Source organism: Moschus berezovskii, chromosome 19, assembly GCF_049115385.1.
Source record: "Moschus berezovskii isolate FMDL1 chromosome 19, NW_MosBer_1.0, whole genome shotgun sequence".
NCBI lineage: Eukaryota > Metazoa > Chordata > Mammalia > Artiodactyla > Moschidae > Moschus > Moschus berezovskii.
The window spans coordinates 11,072,974-11,090,252 of record NC_142478.1 but is presented as its reverse complement, the minus strand read 5'-3'; the positions used below and the strand labels follow the sequence as shown (position 1 = coordinate 11,090,252).

The 17,279-nt window shown below is 38.3% G+C and overlaps 1 protein-coding gene across 2 annotated transcripts in view; it reads right to left on the bottom strand.

Moving 5' to 3' along the window:
* Nucleotides 1-17,279, bottom strand: part of IQCM (IQ motif containing M) — a 472,445-nt gene that overhangs the window by 289,494 nt on the left and 165,672 nt on the right. For both annotated transcript variants that reach the window (XM_088827822.1, XM_088827821.1), the window contains exon 7: nt 12,436-12,494. In XM_088827822.1, coding sequence (XP_088683948.1) covers nt 12,436-12,494 — 59 coding nt within the window. The remainder of the gene's footprint in view (nt 1-12,435; nt 12,495-17,279) is intronic.

Below are 17,279 nucleotides of genomic sequence, written 5' to 3'. Positions count from 1 at the left end.
GCCCTCAATCTTTCCCAGCATCAGGGTCTTTTCCAGTGAGTCAGCTCTTCGCATCAGGTGGCCAAAGTACTGGAGCTTCAGCTTCAGCATCAGTCATTCCAGTGAATATTCAGGGTCAATTTCCTTTAGGATTGGCCGATTTGATCTCCTTGCAGTCCAAAGGACTCTCAAGAGTCTACTCCAGCACTACAGTTCTAAGCATCAATTCTTCGGCGCTCAGCCTTCTTTATGGTCCAGCTCTCACATCCATTCATGACTACTGGAAAAACCATAGCTTTGACTAGATAGACATTTGTCAGCAAAGTGATGCCTCTGCTTTTTAAAATGCTGTCTAGGTTGATCATAGCTTTTCTTCCATGGAGCAAATGTCTTTTAATTTCATGGCTGCACACCATCTGCAGTTATTCTGGAGCCCAAGGAAATAGTCATTGTTTCCATCGTTTTCCCATCTATTTGCCATGAAGTTTATGGGACCAGATACCATGATCTTAGCTCTTTAAATGTTGAGTTTTAAGCCACAGCAACCTCTAACTAGATCATATTAAAGGGTGGAAGCTGATATTCTACTTAGAGCCTCTGAGGATACTTGTCTTGAACAGTTTATTACCTAAAGTGCTCTAACCAGCACCTATCCAGAAATGCAAATGACACAGTGATCTGGGAGGGTTCTCCCTACCCCATACCTGATTTTCCTAGGAAGGCATTCTCCCAGCCTATCAGGCCATATCTCTGGAAAGATGAGTTTTATTTTTGCTATTGCTGGTTAGTTTCAATTTTCCAACAGCTCTTCCTCAAAAAACGAAAATTTTAAATCCCAAATTCAGTTCAAAAAATGCTATTATTCTTTCCTGCATATATTAACTTTTTGGAGGAGCACTATTTATTATGAATTAAACCAAAATTATCATTTCACATCACAGGCAGCCAAAAGGAAAAACTGGATTGGTTCAAATTTAATTGATTATGTCTATATGGGCAAGATAATCATGACACACTCCCGGGGAATTCTAATACAAGCATTTAAAACACTGTTTTAATGTACATACATGTTTTTATCTGTAGGGCACTTAAAAAAATTACCCTGGAAGATGTCATAATGACTAGGGTGTTTATGCCAAAGGTGTAATGGGAGCTGATTTTTCTGTGACAGAGTGACCAGAGTCGTCCATTTATCATGAGCTCATCTATGCAGTAGGGAACATAATGAGTTGTCTAGTTCTTCTCCCAAAATATGCATTTATTCCTCTTGAGAGCCCTTTGCTCTCAATCCAAACTTTAGTCAGTTATGGAGGAGAGATGAATCTACCCACTGCCATCTGTCTCTCTCATCTCTGATCAGAAAGAACAATGAAGATCAGTGCCTGTCCACAGATTATTTGTCCCTAGAATCGAGTTTTAGATAATGAAATAAATCCCTACAACAATTCAGGTGATTTTTAAACACAACTTACGATATTATACTCGACCTGTTATTCCCAAACACCTATGTCTTTTAGGGACTGTCATTTCCAGGAATTGGGGAGACCCTTGAGCAAGCACACTCAGTGTGAGGATCAGAAAGCAGGTCAGATTTTACTAGAAAAGCAGGAAATGTGGACAGTCTTCAGAGCAACCTGGAGAGGCATGGGACTTGGAATCCCTCTCCCCAGGCTTCTGCTTCCCTATTCTCCCTCTGGATGAGTTCTTCCATGAAAAAAGTAACTGAAACTCTGAATTTCCCTGTGAAATGATACATCCATTGGTCCTCATTTCACTTTTGTGGGTAAGATTACTGTGATTTAGGGATGAGAACTCAGGTGATTCCCCTCTCATTGTTCTTCTTGCTGTTTTTCAGGTGTTTTCCTTCTGACTCCACACAGGAACTGTTACCAATAAAGTCTGCTTCTTTCCCTGCCAGGTTGTTAATGGCGTCAACAAGGTGAAATTACTTTTTATAGCAGTAGATGGAAAAAGTATTCATTGACCAAGAATGGAGAAGCAGGAAGTCTTGCTCTAAAAGCACCTTCTCCCATGGACAAGGACAAGCTTTTCATAGGAAAAGGGGCTAAAGGGACAGAATGGGGCAGAGGTCATGGTCACTCGATTCAAGGAAATGGGTGGTGATTTCCTGTATCAGGGTCAGTGCCTCTTTTCTGCCCTTTTATGGTCTTTTAGAGTTTGCGTCAGAAGCAGATGGAACCAACATGGGGACCTTGGGCAAGGATTATAGCATTAAAAGGAGAGGACAAAGAGCTGCAGAGCAGCGGTACTCAGCTGTTTTGGCACCAGGGACCAATCTCATGGAAGATAATTTTTCCACGGACCAGGGGCCTGGGGGAGTGGAGTGGTGGTTTGGGGATGATTCTCCTAAGGAGCATGCAACCTAGATTCCTCACAAGCACAGTTCCAAGTACCATTTTACTCCTGAGACTCTAATGCTGCCACTGGTCGGACAGGAAGGCAGCACGGGCAGCAATGCAAGTAATGGGGAGCAGCTGTCAACACAGACAACACTTCACCCACTGCTCATCTGCTGCTGCGTAGCACGGTCCTTAACAGGCCATGGACTGCCAGTGGTCCGTGGCTCAGGGGCAGGAGACTCCTGTTATAGCAAGATCTTTGACCGAATTTTGAAGTTCAGACAGCTTATACCACTTTCTTGTGGTTAAACTTCTTCTTCACGTTGTGTAAACACAGCTAGAAAATACAGTCAGTTTGGTTTTCTGCAAGTTTTCTTAGAAATGAGTTGGGGATGGCTGTTTTCTTGCTTCCTTGATGAAAGCAGGTGTTCTTGTGTTATTTAATATCAGACTGTATCAGTTATCAATGGGATAGTATGCGAAGAACTGAAGAAAGTAGTAGTGGTGCCAAGAGCCAAAATGTGTACAAAATGAATGTCATGCCATTCTGAATTCACTTCCTTTATTTTAATTTAATTTCATGATTATTATTGTTTTCACTAGATTGCTATACCATGGAATGATTTATAATGTTCTGAATTTCAGGAGGCTAAATTTCAAGCTTTTCATAAAATCTTTGCAAACAAGGTAGAGAAATACAGGCTGACTGGGTGATCTTGGGTGGTCCAGTGAATAGTGTCATTACTAGCTGAGATGGTGAATATACAGCAGAAGACACGGGGAAGGGAATACAGAATAATTTCAGTTTTGAGAGATGGTTATTATGAGCTAATCCAGTGAAGATATTCAGGAAGGAGTAGAAAGTCTGAGATAGGAATTATAAATGCCTGAAAAGGGAAAAAAATCATTAAAAGGCAGAGAAAAGTTCCAAAATTTTAATTCATGCATTGAACATATATATATACATTTACTCACTCACCCATTCATTCAATGTAAGTTGCTCTTTGAACATTGGGGACACACTGATAAATAAAATAGAACATTCCCTTTCCTCATTAAGTTTATGTTTTAGTAGGAGAGACAGAAAGTAATCATAGTAAACAAGTTAATAATAGAATCTGTTAGAAAGCAATGTATGCTATCATAAAAAATAAGGCAGGGTAAGGTGATTGGAAAGAGCTAGCAGGGGTAGAAATTGAAATGTTAGTGTATGTTTTGCAAATAAGATCATCTATAAATGTATGGACACCAAGGGGGTAAAAAGCAGGTGGGATGAGTTGGGAGACTGGGATTGACATGCGTATACTACTGATACTATGTACAAAATAAACAACTAAAGAACCCCTGCGATACATCTCAGGGAATCCTACTCAGCGCTCTGAGACGGCCCAAATGAGGAAGAAACCCAAGAGCGAGGGGATCCATGTGCCCATGTGCGTGTGGCTGACCCCTCTGCCACACGACAGAGACTAACACGATGCATAGAGCGTGGACTGACTATCTCAGGCAAAGGCCATACAGAGCTAGACCCAGGGATGGGATGTGACAGCACCACTTGTAAAGCTCCGTAGCTGGTTAGTGCATATGATTGCACAAATAATTCCTCAGACTCGTGAGGGTGGTTAGGGACATTTCCTGCATCACTGTAGTTACCACGTAACAACTCTCTGGGTCATCACACCTCTATCCTCTGAATTCCTTGAGAGCGATTACTTTTCCTTGTGTGTCTGGCAATATGTAATAGATGAAGGGAAGGAAAAAAAGGACGGATGGCAAAAGAACAGAATGGGGACATATCAGAATCTAAGAAAGCTTGAGGGTTTGCTTGTTTGGGTTTTTGTTTTTCAGAATTGAAGCCGGTGAGACTATTTTCCTTAAGAACCTGAATCACAGAGTTGACAAATGGTAGGCTTCACGAATTGATGTCGGGTGTTACAGTTTGGTTCCAGTGAACACTGTTTTCATAAAATCACATTTGAAATGCTGTATTCTTCCCCCAGCATCACACTTCAAGAGGGATGCTTTTCGGTGTGATGAGCACCCATTCCTTTCCTCTGCTTTTATCTCCTTTCCCTTATGGAACTGCACTTCTTCTTCTCCAATCATGCGACTCCTCTATGACTTGCCTGGTCATGTCATCCAAGCTGGACGGTCTGCCAGAATATTTCTACATGAAGTGTGAATGTGTCTGTGTGTGTGTGTGTAATCAAAGACTTTTCTTTTGGTAACACCAGAAAGTAACTCAATTAAAAACAGCTGGAAGCCAGTCATTTTCCTTACAACATGGAGAACACGTCTGTAGTAAGAGGTTTTAATTGTTCCAAACAGGGACAAGCAGAGATTTAAAATGGATGAAAGCAGAGCACATCCTAAGACATTACTTGAGTCTGCTGAATCCATATTGAGTCCAAGATGCTGAACAGATCCCCACCATACTCTACACTCTTGGAATTTACACTTACATGAGCAAACAGCTAAATACCATTTTACTTAAGTTAATTTGAATTAGTACCCTAATAAAGATTTAGATAGATAGATAAAGAGAGAGAATCTAAAAAGAGAAAATTGGTAACTAGAGTGGTTTCAAAAAGACTGACTCAGGAGCAGTGGTTACGATTTCAAGGTAGATAGGTGCTGAGCCGCACACAGAGAACTGTCAAGATCAGGGCACTACATAGAATGAAATGGGATTCCACTTGAACAGAGTCATTACTAGTCCCTGGAGTCTTCAGCAAGAGGCTATATAGAAGATTCACCCTTTGGATAGTTTCCATAGGAAATCTCTAAGGTTTCTTAAACTCTGATATTCTATAATTTCCCAAAGACAAAACACACTAAAGGAACCATCACTGGAGAAATATCATCCACTATAAATTTATTTTCAAAAAATGCTTAGCCTCTACTGACCCAGAAAAAAGTTGTTCACAGACGATACTATGAACAAGCTAATATTACATTGCGTGCATGGGTGCTAAGTCGCATCAGTCGTGTCCAACTCTTTGAGACCTTATGGACTGTTGCCCTCCAGGCTCCTCTGTCTGTGGGATTCTCCAGGCAAGAATACTGGAGTGGATTGCCATGCCCTCCTCCAGGGGATTTTCCTGACCCAGGGATCAGACGTATGTCTCTTAAGTCTCCTGCATTAGAAGGTAGGTTCTTCACCACCAGTGCCACTATCAGTAGATAACAAATTTCAGAAGAGATCACAGGAAAGTCATTAGGTGGTAAACTGTAAAAGTGTTTTGAGATAAAATAGGTGGATTTGACCCATTTCAGGAAAAATGATGATGGACAAGTGTAGTAATTTTAGAGACATAAAGGAAAAATTTAAATGGCTAACTGTCCAGACTTTGAAATTTGAATTTCATACTTAGATATGCCAGGAAATGTACAATATTCTATAATATCAAAAAAAGAGGAAATTTAGAATTCTTAGCACAATTTTTGCCTTTTACTAACACATTGGTGAGTCATATCCAGCAACTACTACCCTTTTAGTTCGAGCATGCTACAAAATAGAAAGGGAAAGTATATAATTATTCCTCATCTACATATTTATGTGAACTATCTGGATTCTTGGGATCCTAAAGAATGCAAAAAGAGAAAAACTTAAGATTTATACAATGGTACACTTCACTGATGGCATATATAAAAATAATGTTTACATCGTCCAGAATTAATAGTGAAAAGGTGGAAAGGCTGATCACCACCTTTTGACTTCTTACAACTTGAACATTATGACTTAACAACAGAACGTTTTTCCTTTATGAATTAAAAACTCATCAATTGTTCTATTCAATGCTTAGAAATCAGTCAGTCATTTTCAAAAGCAATTATGTACTTTGGAAATTCACCAAAAGGAAAATTCATTGCTAAAGTCAGATGAACAGCTCACTGCAGAAAGACATCAAAAGAGAATAAATGTTTTGTTTATGGAATACAAGAGTATATCTAAATGAAAGTGATACTATTTGCAATACAGTTAGAGTAGCCAAGGAAATTCAAGTGGACCTCAAGAAAGATATATGAAGAACACCTTTCTCAGAAAATGAAAGTACAATGTCACTGTAATACTATAATAGATTACAGTCCTGCTTCACAATTTTTGCTTAGATATTGAAACCAATATCTATTTGCCAACTGTAAAGGGTTCCCCCAAAGCTTGTGGCTATGGGTAGAAGAATTCCATCATGTTTTTCTTTCCTATAACTAAGAAGAGGGGGAAAAACCAATTCATATTTATTGTAGCCTGGCAATGATAATATATGTATCATGTATTTTCACCCTTTAAATGCAAAAGTATTTTAGAAATTAGACAGTACCCTACTGAAATTGATTGATAACTGATGAAAGGTCATAATATACTGTGTCTCATGTAGACGCTAAGGAAAACTCTAGCTGAAAATATATGAGAAACTTCTAACAAGAAAAAAATTTAAATACAAGCTTAAAGAGTTTCAACATTTGGACTCTAAGGGCTTCCCGGATAGCTCAGCTGATGAAGCATCCACCCACAATGCAGGAGACCCCAGTTTGATTCCTGGGTCAGGAAGTTGCCATGGGAAAGGGATAGGCTACCCACTCCAGTATTCTTGGGATTCCCTGGTGGCTCAGATGGTAAAGAATCTGCCTGCAATGAAGGAGACACTTGGGTTTGATTCCTGGATTGGGAAGATTCCCCTGGAGGAGGGCATGGCAACCCACTCCAGTATTCTTGCCTGGAGAATCCCCATGGACAGAGGAACCATGGAATTTCAGATAGAAATGGTGTGTGTGTTGTGTGTTAGCCGCTCAGTCGTGTCCGACTCTTCGCGACCCCACGGACGCGAAGCCCAGCAGGCTTCTCTGTCCATGGAATTCTCCAGGCAAGAATACTGGAGTGGATTGCCATTCCCTTCTCCAGAGGAACTTTCCAACCCAGGAATCGAATCCTGGTCTCCTGCATGGCAGGCAGATTCTTTACTGTTTGAGCTACAGGAAAGATAGAAATGGTATAGGATTTCAAATAAAGAAGAAAATCTTAATAGTGTTTCACTTAAATATTTTCAATGAAATATGTCAGCGTATGAAATATTTACAGTTTTATATCATTCACTTGAGTTTGTTGTAGTTCAGTCTCTAAGCCACGTCCGACTCTTTGCCACCTGCCAGGCCCCTCTGTCCATGGGATTTCCCAGGCAAGAATACTGGAGTGGGTTGCCATTTCCTGCTCCAGGGGATCTTCCTGATCCAGGGATCGGACCTGTGTCTCCTAGACTGGCAGGCGGATTCTATACCACTGAGTCACCAGGGGAGCGCATATTGCTCGCTACTTCACTTTATTTTCACGCTGCTTCCCTTTTATCTCTCTCTTTTTCTCCAGAAGCACTCTTAAACACACTCATTCATTAGTTTCAATCTGCTTCTCCTAAGTAATCATCAGAAAGGCTGTTAAGATTTAAGATGCAAACAGCATAAACGCAGCACGACTGATGAACACTATAAAGTGAGGATTGGAGTCTAGTAACAGTTTTTGTTTCTCTTTTTCTGTGTGACCTTTTGTGACCTTAAAGAAGTCACGTTAATCTTTTTAAATCTTCATTTTCTCAACTGAATATTAAAGGAGGATTGAATCAAGTGCACTCTAAACTTCCCTTCAGCCATCATCCTCTAAAACGTTCATGATATCCCTGCAAAAATTAGCTGGATGTCCCTTCAAAACTTTGCCACAGCTCTTCATGCGGCAACAGATGGCAGACGGTACAGGAAAACGTTTCACATTCAGAGTAGGTGCTTCGCTTCAGGAAAATAAAAACAGTAAGCACTCACCATTCAGAGTGTACAATTTTTATCATTGAAAAATGGGACTAAATTTTAATTTAGCAATACCTATGAGGAAAAGAAAAAGACTTCCCAATCAAACTAATCAGGTAAAGGATATTTATAGGAAAAAGACTTACACAAGAAAATAAGGCAACAGTATCAACTAGTTTAAAATGTACATATAGTATTTTTTTCTTTAATCTTTTTGTGAAAAGGCTTTTGAACAAATTCAATTTAATAGACATGAATTATTCAGATTTTCGATTTGCTGTATGTAATTTTCGGTATGTTGTCTTTTTTCAAGAATTTTTCCATTTTGTCCCAGTCTTTGAATGTGATAGGCAAGAAGTTACTCATATAATCTTTTATCTTTTCACTGTCTACAAAACATATAGTGATTCTACTTTTTTCATTTTTAATATTGGTAATTTGTCTTTTATCTCTTAGTTTTGTTAGGAGTTTACAAATTCCATATTCTTAAAATTTAATATTTTCAAAGAACCAACTTTTGGCTTTGTTAATTTGGTTTATTGTTTCTGATTTCTATTTCATTGCTTTCTGTTTTTATCTCAATAATGAATGTTGCACATGCATCTAAAAAATGTATATTCTACAGTGATTGGCTATAGTCATCTATAAATGTCATTATGTCAAATAAGTTGAAGGTTTGTTAAAATATACTATATTGTTATTTATCGGAGAAGGCAATGGCAAGCCACTCCAGTACTCTTGCCTAGAAAATCCCATGGATGGAGGAGCCTGGTAGGCTGCAGTCCATGGGGTACTTAGGGTCGGACACAACTGAGCAACTTAACTTTCACTTTTCACTTTCACACATTGGAGAAGGAAATGGCAACCCACTCCAGTGTTCTTGCCTGGAGAATCCCAGGGACGGGGGAGCCTGGTGGGCTTCTGTCTATGGGGTCACACAGGGTTGGACACGACTGAAGTGACTTAGCAGCAGCAGCATTGTTATTTATTCTTTTTTTCATTTTACTAATTTTCCTATCAATTACTAAAAGAGGAATGTAAAAAAATTTCCAGTCATAATTATGGAGGTGTCCATTTTATTCTTTAATCCTGTCAGTTTCTACTTTAGCTATTTATGTTGTTCTGTCACTAATCCATCTCTGACTCTTTGTGACCCCATGGACTGCAGCACACCAGGCCTTCCTGTCCATCACCATCTCCTGGAGTTTGCTCAAACTCATGTCCATTGAGTCAGTGATGCCATTCAACCATCTCATTCTCTGTTGTCCCCTTTTCCTCCTGCCTTCAATCTTTCCCAACATCAGGGTCTTTTCCTATGAGTCAGCTCTTTGCATCAGGTGGCCAAAGTATTGGAGTTTCAGCAATCAGTCCTTCCAATGAATATTCAGGACTGATTTACTTTAGATGGACTGGATGGATCTCCTTGCTGTCCAAGGGACTCTCAAGAGTCTTCTCCAACATCACAGTTTGAAAGCATCAGTTCTTCGGCATTCAGCTCTCTTTATATTCCAACTCTCACATCCATACATGACTACTGGAAAAACCATAGCTTTGACTAGATTGACCTTTGTTGGCAAAGTAATGTCTGTTTTTTAATATGCTATCTAGGTTGGTCATACCGTTTTTTTCCAAGGAGAAAGTGTCTTTTAATTTCATGGCTGCAGTCATCATCTGCAGTGATTTTGGAATCCCCCAAAATAAAGTCAGCCACTGTCTCCTTTCTTTCCCCATCTATTTTCCATGAAGTGATGCGACCAAATGCCATGATCTTCCTTTTCTGAATGTTGAGTTTTAAGCCAGCTTTTTCACTCTCCTCTTTCACTTTCATCAAGAGGCTCTTTAGTTCTTCTTCACTTTCTGCCATAAGGGTGGTGTCATCTGCATATCTGAGGTTATTGATATTTCTCCCGGCAATCTTGATTCCAGCATGTGCTTCATCCAACCCAGTGTTTCTCATGATGTACTCTGCATATAAGTTAAATAAGCAGAGTGACAATAAACAGCCTTGATGTACTCCTTTCCCGATTTGGAACCAGTCTGTTTTTCCATGTCAGGTTCTAACTGACCTGCATACAGATTTCTCAGGAGGCAGGTCAGTGGCCTGGTATTCCCGTCTCTAAGAATTTTCCACAGTTTGTTTGGATCCACAGAGTCAAAGACTTTGTCAATAAAGCAGAAGTAGATGTTTTTCTGGAACTCTCTTGCTTTTTCGATGATCCAATGGATGTTGGCAATTTGATCTCTGGTTCCTCTGCCTTTTCTAAATCCAGCTTGAACATCTGGAAGTTCACGGTTCACATACTGTTGAAGCCTGGCTTGGGGAATTTTGAGCATCACTTTGCTAGCGTATGAGATGCAGGCAGATTCTTTACCAGCTTAGCCACAAGGGAAGACCTCTCCACTCCTTAGGTGCTGGCGTTCTAAGAATTCCATGGAAATCTGAAATGTTTACTAAGTCCCTGTCATTTGGCAGGACTTGAATTCCAATTTCTGCCTCTCTCCATGGTGAAGAGCAACTGAAAATTCTGCCTAGGCTTTACATTCCACAAATGTTAGAGGAGTCTGTCTCATTTACACTGTCCTTAGCATCTAAAACAGCAGGTTCTTAATGTGTGTTGTCAAATTAACAAACTATGACAGACTGAAAGAAAATTTTCTCAACAGGACAAGATACAAATCTGTTTTTCTTTTTCCTCTGGAAATTGCTCATTAATTCGATTGTATTTTCTGAGTATCCACTACATTCCATAGATTGTGCTATGAACTGTAAATTGAAGCATTAATATAATCAACCATCCCTGCCCTTGCAGAACTTGAAATTTTAGCCAGGTATCATTCTGACATAATTTAGCTTATAGTAGATAGCCATTACTCTGCAATTAAAGGACCTACATTTGAATCCAGTTCCCTCACTGACTAGCTGAATGACCGTAAGTGAAATATTCAACATGTTTACCCATCAGTACCATAGTGAAAATAAAAATACATCATGTGTTGTTATGGGAATTATATGCAAGTACCTTGTACAAGATAAACACAGAATGATTGCTATTACTAAATTCATTATGAGACTAGCTCTCAGAAAATATCTAATCTTAAATTGGATATTTATTTATTGGATATTTAAATAATTGCACTGCATTATTTCACAGTCATATTTGGCCTAGATTCACCATATAGTGCAATTCTATAGTGCTTGAACTTTAGCATCAGATGTGTTTTGAAATTGATTTTGTTTCAAAGTCTAGGAAATTAATATAGCATGTATGTCATATATTATATAACATTGAAGTGCAGTCTGTGGCATGTCCTATAATTAAATATATTATTAATTAATACAATTAATGTTCATATGTATGCAACAATGGAATATTCTCATGAAGTGGGAAAAGTGTAGACTATGAGTAGTCATAATCACTTGTTATTTCGGTCAGGCTTTGATGCTAAAGTTTTGGCACCATCTTAGGTGACATCAGCTTTCAGTTTCTGGAACTTCCCACATTTGGAATTATGAATGAGAGATTATGGACATTGTATAGCCACACCTTAAGAGTAATTGAGAGAAGGAATTAGCAGGATGTCTGGTAAGAGACAGTAACCTGTAAAATATATTTGAATAAACCTGTATTTACTAGGGGGTTAGATCTCCAAACTGGTTGCTTCTGGCAAACTTTAGCCTCCAAGGTTTACCCTTCTACTATCTGCATCTATATGGGTTGACAGAGAGGTATGCAGCAGGGTGGTGCAAACACAATATCAGGTGGATTATAAAGTGAATATATTATCAATGCAAAAGAAAGCACAAGTGTGAAACCTCTCCTTTTCAGAAACTTCACCATTAGCTTTCAACAATCCCTTCCTTCCACTTCACTCTCCAATCTATCTCACAAAATCAGTTAGCTTTTCACAAAAGTCTGCCAACAAATTTGCTGCACAGAGAAGCAGAGCAATCTTAACACTCTCTCATAGAGTGACTGAAAAGCATGCTGCACCATAGCAGATTGTAGTGCATAGCTTCTAATGAACCAACTTCTGAGATATCATGCAGCACTGTTTATGGAGTGCTTTTACTAGCCACTGTAAACCATAGCCTGGTCTACTGAATGAGCAATATAAGCTCAAGGAAAAAAAAAAAGAATTGCTTTCCCTTGCTTCAGTCAAATTAAATGGGAACTTTGAAAAAGATATGTTCATACTGTGAGCTTTCAACAACCTACACTTCTTTAAACCAGACACTGAAGTCAGATTAAAACCAAAGCAAGCACATTAATTTAAACATTCATGCTATCAGTAAAAGGTGTACCTGGGTTGTGGCTTTGACTCTGGCTTTACAGACTGTTGTTCTTTTTTCATAAAGTTTTTCTAGAAGAAAAGAAAGAATTGACACAATTAGGACAGCAACTGCATTGTCAATAAAATTTTAATTCCATTGATGTTCTATTATATTAATCAAAGGGAGAAAGAACTGTTCCATTATACTAAATATTAAAAGCCTGATTATACTATATAATCCCAGGGACAGGGGAGCCTGGTGGGCTTCCGTCTATGGGGTCACACAGAGTTGGACACGACTGAAGTGACTTAGCAGCATACTATATATTAAAAGCCTGAACATTGATATACATACGTATGTCTAATGTGCTCATGTTAAGTCACTTCAGTCATGTCCGACTCTGCAACTCTATGGACTATAGCCCACCAGGTCCCTCTGCCTGTAGGATTCCCCTGGCAAGAAAACTGGAGTGGGTGGCCAAGCCCTCCTCCAGATGATCTGGACCCAGGAATCGAACCTGCATCTTCTGTGTCTCCTGCATTGCAGGTGGAGTCTTTACCACTGAGCCACTGGGGAAGCCCCAGTTATGAGCCTAAAAACGTATATAAATAAGTGTACTCAGTAGCATATGATCATAGAACCTCCTCCAGCATCTTCTGGCACTCAGGAATACAATTCCTACTGATTATTTCAGTGAACAAATATCCATAAAGATTTACTACAGATAAGAATTTATTTACTTATTTGTCCCCCACCTTATAAAAATATTAAAGTAGCTTCCAAAAATACAGTATGTATTAAAAAGAGAAAAAATAATATCAAGTGGAAAGGAAAATATGAATAGAAAAATAATGTCAAGTGTTTCTGCTTTTGCATAATGTGTTACACAGATTTGTCTCTCAAATTTCTAGCTATCAAAATATTGTGGCCTAAACTGTGTTCCCCTAAAATTCACATGCTAAAGCCCTAATCCCCAGATGTGATTATATTTAGAGATAAGGTCTTTTAGGAGGTAATGAAGATTAAATGAAATCATAAGGGTGAGGCCCTAATCCAATAGGACTGGTGACCTTATAATAGGAAGAGGGGCCACATGTGTGCACAAAGGAAAGGCCATGTGAGGACACAGCAAGAAGAAGAAATCTATAAGTCAAGGAGAGCAGCCTCAGGAAAAACTCACTCTGTCCCAGAACTAAAAGAAAATTAACTTCCACTGTGTGAGCCACTCAGTCTATAGTGTTTTTGTTTTTTTCATTATTTTTATTTTATTTATTTATTTATTTTTTATTGGAGGCTAATTACTTTACAATATTATATAGGTTGGTTTTTATTATGGCAGGTCTGGCAAACTAAAAATCAAAGTAACAAAGAAAGCACAGTAGTTCTAACACTCACAAAGTCTATAAGAGAAGCACACTCATTTTCTGTAATTTTGTTTTTTCATTAGACTAACTTTGAAGATTAACTTTTCTTCTAAAATTTCTTCCATGAGTACATTATCCTAAGGAAGCTTGGGATATGTATCCATGAGTACATTATCGCAAGGAAGCTTGGGATAATGGCATGGTTAGCGTCAAGAACATCTGTTCAGTAATGACACTGGAGTGCTTAATATGGATCTTTTATACAATCCTTCAATACCAGTTAACAGTTGAAAGAACAACTCAGAAAGATAATTTTTCAAGACCTCAAAATAACTGGGCCATTCCCCTTCTGGTCATTAGGCATGATCCAAAGCTTAAACTGATACCTAGAGGATTTCCATACTCAATTTATAATGTGCTATGACAATTATTGTGCCCAAAATAGCTTTCGAAAAGATGGCCTTGAACGGGAGGAATTTGAGGCAATCTTGTTAATGAGTGAAGATTAACAGATTTTGGATTGTTGGCGTTGTCTTCCCTCTCAGACTCTAGAAGTCAGTACCAGAAAGTGTCTTGGCTATGGATGTGTTTCTGATACCACAAGGAAAATACTTATTTTAGTTTTGCTTTTGAAGTTTCAAGTATATACATTTCACCACTGTTTGGCAACTGGAGTCAAAGAAGTCTCTTCTATAAAATCTCAGGATATATAAAGAGTAAATGGACACATGAAATATGGAAGAAATTTGTATTTGTATCGCAATAGCACTCAGTTCTAAGACACAGAGTGATGATTTTAAACATATTAAACAAATCATAAACCTCTCCTTTGGAGTCAAGCTTCATCCTATCCTATAGTGAGTATTCTCCTGAATGCAGTCTGACTTGTATGTGTAAACTTTTATTTCGTGCCATTCATTTTTTAAGGTTTAAGATTAGCTTTTCTTCTATAGTGGCTAGAACACAATAATAACTGAGAAGCGCTTTGTATCATCTCTTGACTTCTTGTTACTTTTAGAACTCCCTGATCATGTTTTCTATTTCAAAGCAAAAAACCATCCTCAAAAGTAATATTGTACTTTTAAAAATGTATGCGCACATATAGGTGATAATAAAACATGAAACAGGACCTATATTTTAAATGCCACCTTCAAGATGTTCCACAACACATATTCATAGCTAGAAAAATACTCATGGCGATACAAATTATTGTTTAACCTATATATTCCATACTTTCACACAAAACAAAGTGCTTGCCTTGAAACACACTGTCCTTATAAGATACTACTATTTACACTTGCCAACTTAATTTTTTTAACTGCCTCCTTCTCTGGTCACATGACATATTCTCCATTATGAAGGGTGTCAGATATGAAGGTCATTCAGCAAAGCAGCCTGACAACCATTCTTTTTTTAAATGGTGGTTGTAAGACACAGACACCCCAACTTCAGGATTTTTTAAATTTATTTGTCTGTTCTGGGTCCTAGTTATGGTATGCAGGATCTTTATCAGTGGCAGGCAAGTTCCTAGTTGCAGCATGTGGGATCTAGTTCCCTGACCAGGGATCAAATCTGGGCCTCCTGCAGGGAAGTGTGGAGTCTTGGCCACTGGACCATCAGGGACATCCCTCAGACAGTCTTGAGGATTTTTCTTACTAAAATGTTCTCTGATTTTTTTCCAGTGACATCTGCAGTTTCTTTTTCTTCTTACTTAACATAATTAGAACCTGAGGGGTTTGGGGTCATCTTTTTGCAAAGTCAATAGCAGTCCTTTATTTAAGGGTTCTTGGTTTTTTACGTAAGTCTTAGTTTTCTCCATACCTATATATTAAAATTGCAAGTCCATCTTGCCTTGATGTTTCTATTCCATTCTCTCTCAAGATGTTTCTTCTTACCGCAGCTGCCACCTGCTTCTCCAGACCTCCTCAAGGTCCTAGGTTCTTCATGGCAATGTATTTCAAGTGACACATTCTAAATACTTGGTTGAAGATTAAGGCACTTATTAAACACTCATGTCAAATTTCCAATGTTTTTAACAACCTGTGTTCATTTATTTCAAACCTTTTTTTCAGACTCCTTTCCCACATATTTTCTCAAATCCCACAATTTAACTGGCACCAACTTGTGATAATTCACATAATATTATTACATGCTCTTTCAGAAGCAGCTGTCTAATCTACCAATTCCCCCTTCTTTCCAAATCTCATCTGGAATTTGTGTTTTCCTTTTGACAATGCTGCTAATTTTTCTCACAGTTTAATGATTACATTTTTGCACTGATTAACCAGAGATGAAATACAGAAAAAAGCCTTTCATTTTGCACCTTCACGCTAGCTATGTTTCTATATTACTACTATTAGCGTCAAATTCTGCAATATGTTTGCAGTATAAAGGTAATCTATAATTGGCACATTACGCCTCCAGTACTTTACCCTAAAATGTAGTTAAAGGGTATTTTTTAGGTAGCAAGAAATTTTCATAGTTTTAAACAGCTTTGTGACCCTACCAGAAGCATATATAAACACACATTTAAGGTAAATGAAACATTTGTTTAAAAATAGGTAACTGTGAACAGAAAATCACTAATAGCATATACATGTAAAATTACAAATTACACATTAAAACATGTGAAGTAAACTGAAAAGCTTTTTCTGCCAAGCTTGAATACAAACATTCCTGTTTCCCCAGCAGAAGTCAGTCATGTCACCAGCACATTCTGTGAAATAGCAGTGAGCTGCATCCCTTACTCTGTTACTGATTCTTGATAAGAAATATTTTAAAAAGAAAACTGTCAATAAGTTGCACACATGCAGAACCAGAAGGCACAAAACACATGATTTTGGAATTTTTCCCAAGCCATTTCCTTTACATTGTCGCATTTAAGCGTTTCTTTCTAAAAACACACAGAAAGAACAGGAAGGTTTTCAGGCCACTGAAACACCCCCAGGAAACTGCAATAGGCCCAGGTAACCCCTAGTTTCTCCAAATCTGCTCATGGAGCCACAGAAGCCTCCACTTTGAAGGCGTTCTCAAGTGTGGTGTTTCCTTTACTTTCCTTATGAGAAGTCAAGGGAATGCCACGAGGAATGCTGGTCACTTGGTCATAGCCACGGCCTCAAAAAGTCACTCAACTTTCAGACTGAAGAAAGCAGTCCAACAAAACATAGGTTGGTCCTTTACAAATCACTAGACAAAATTTCTTTAATCTCCAAGGGAAACCAAGACTCTTTGATATTTTGATATGTAGGACTTTAAGGCTGACATGGTAGCAATACAAAGATGAGTAAGAAGGACAGAGAAGTTTACATCCCAGTATAAGTCCCTCCGAGGGTTGAAACTTATTTGTAAAAGATATAATAAGGCTGTTATTTCTTGAAACATGTTCATAACAACAAATCAGAGAATAATACCATAATACATTCTAAAAATAAAAATCAAAGATTTTTAAATGTATAGTTGAGATTAAGGGAAAGTAATGGAATTCCTCTCTGGTCAAAAACAAGAAGAAAT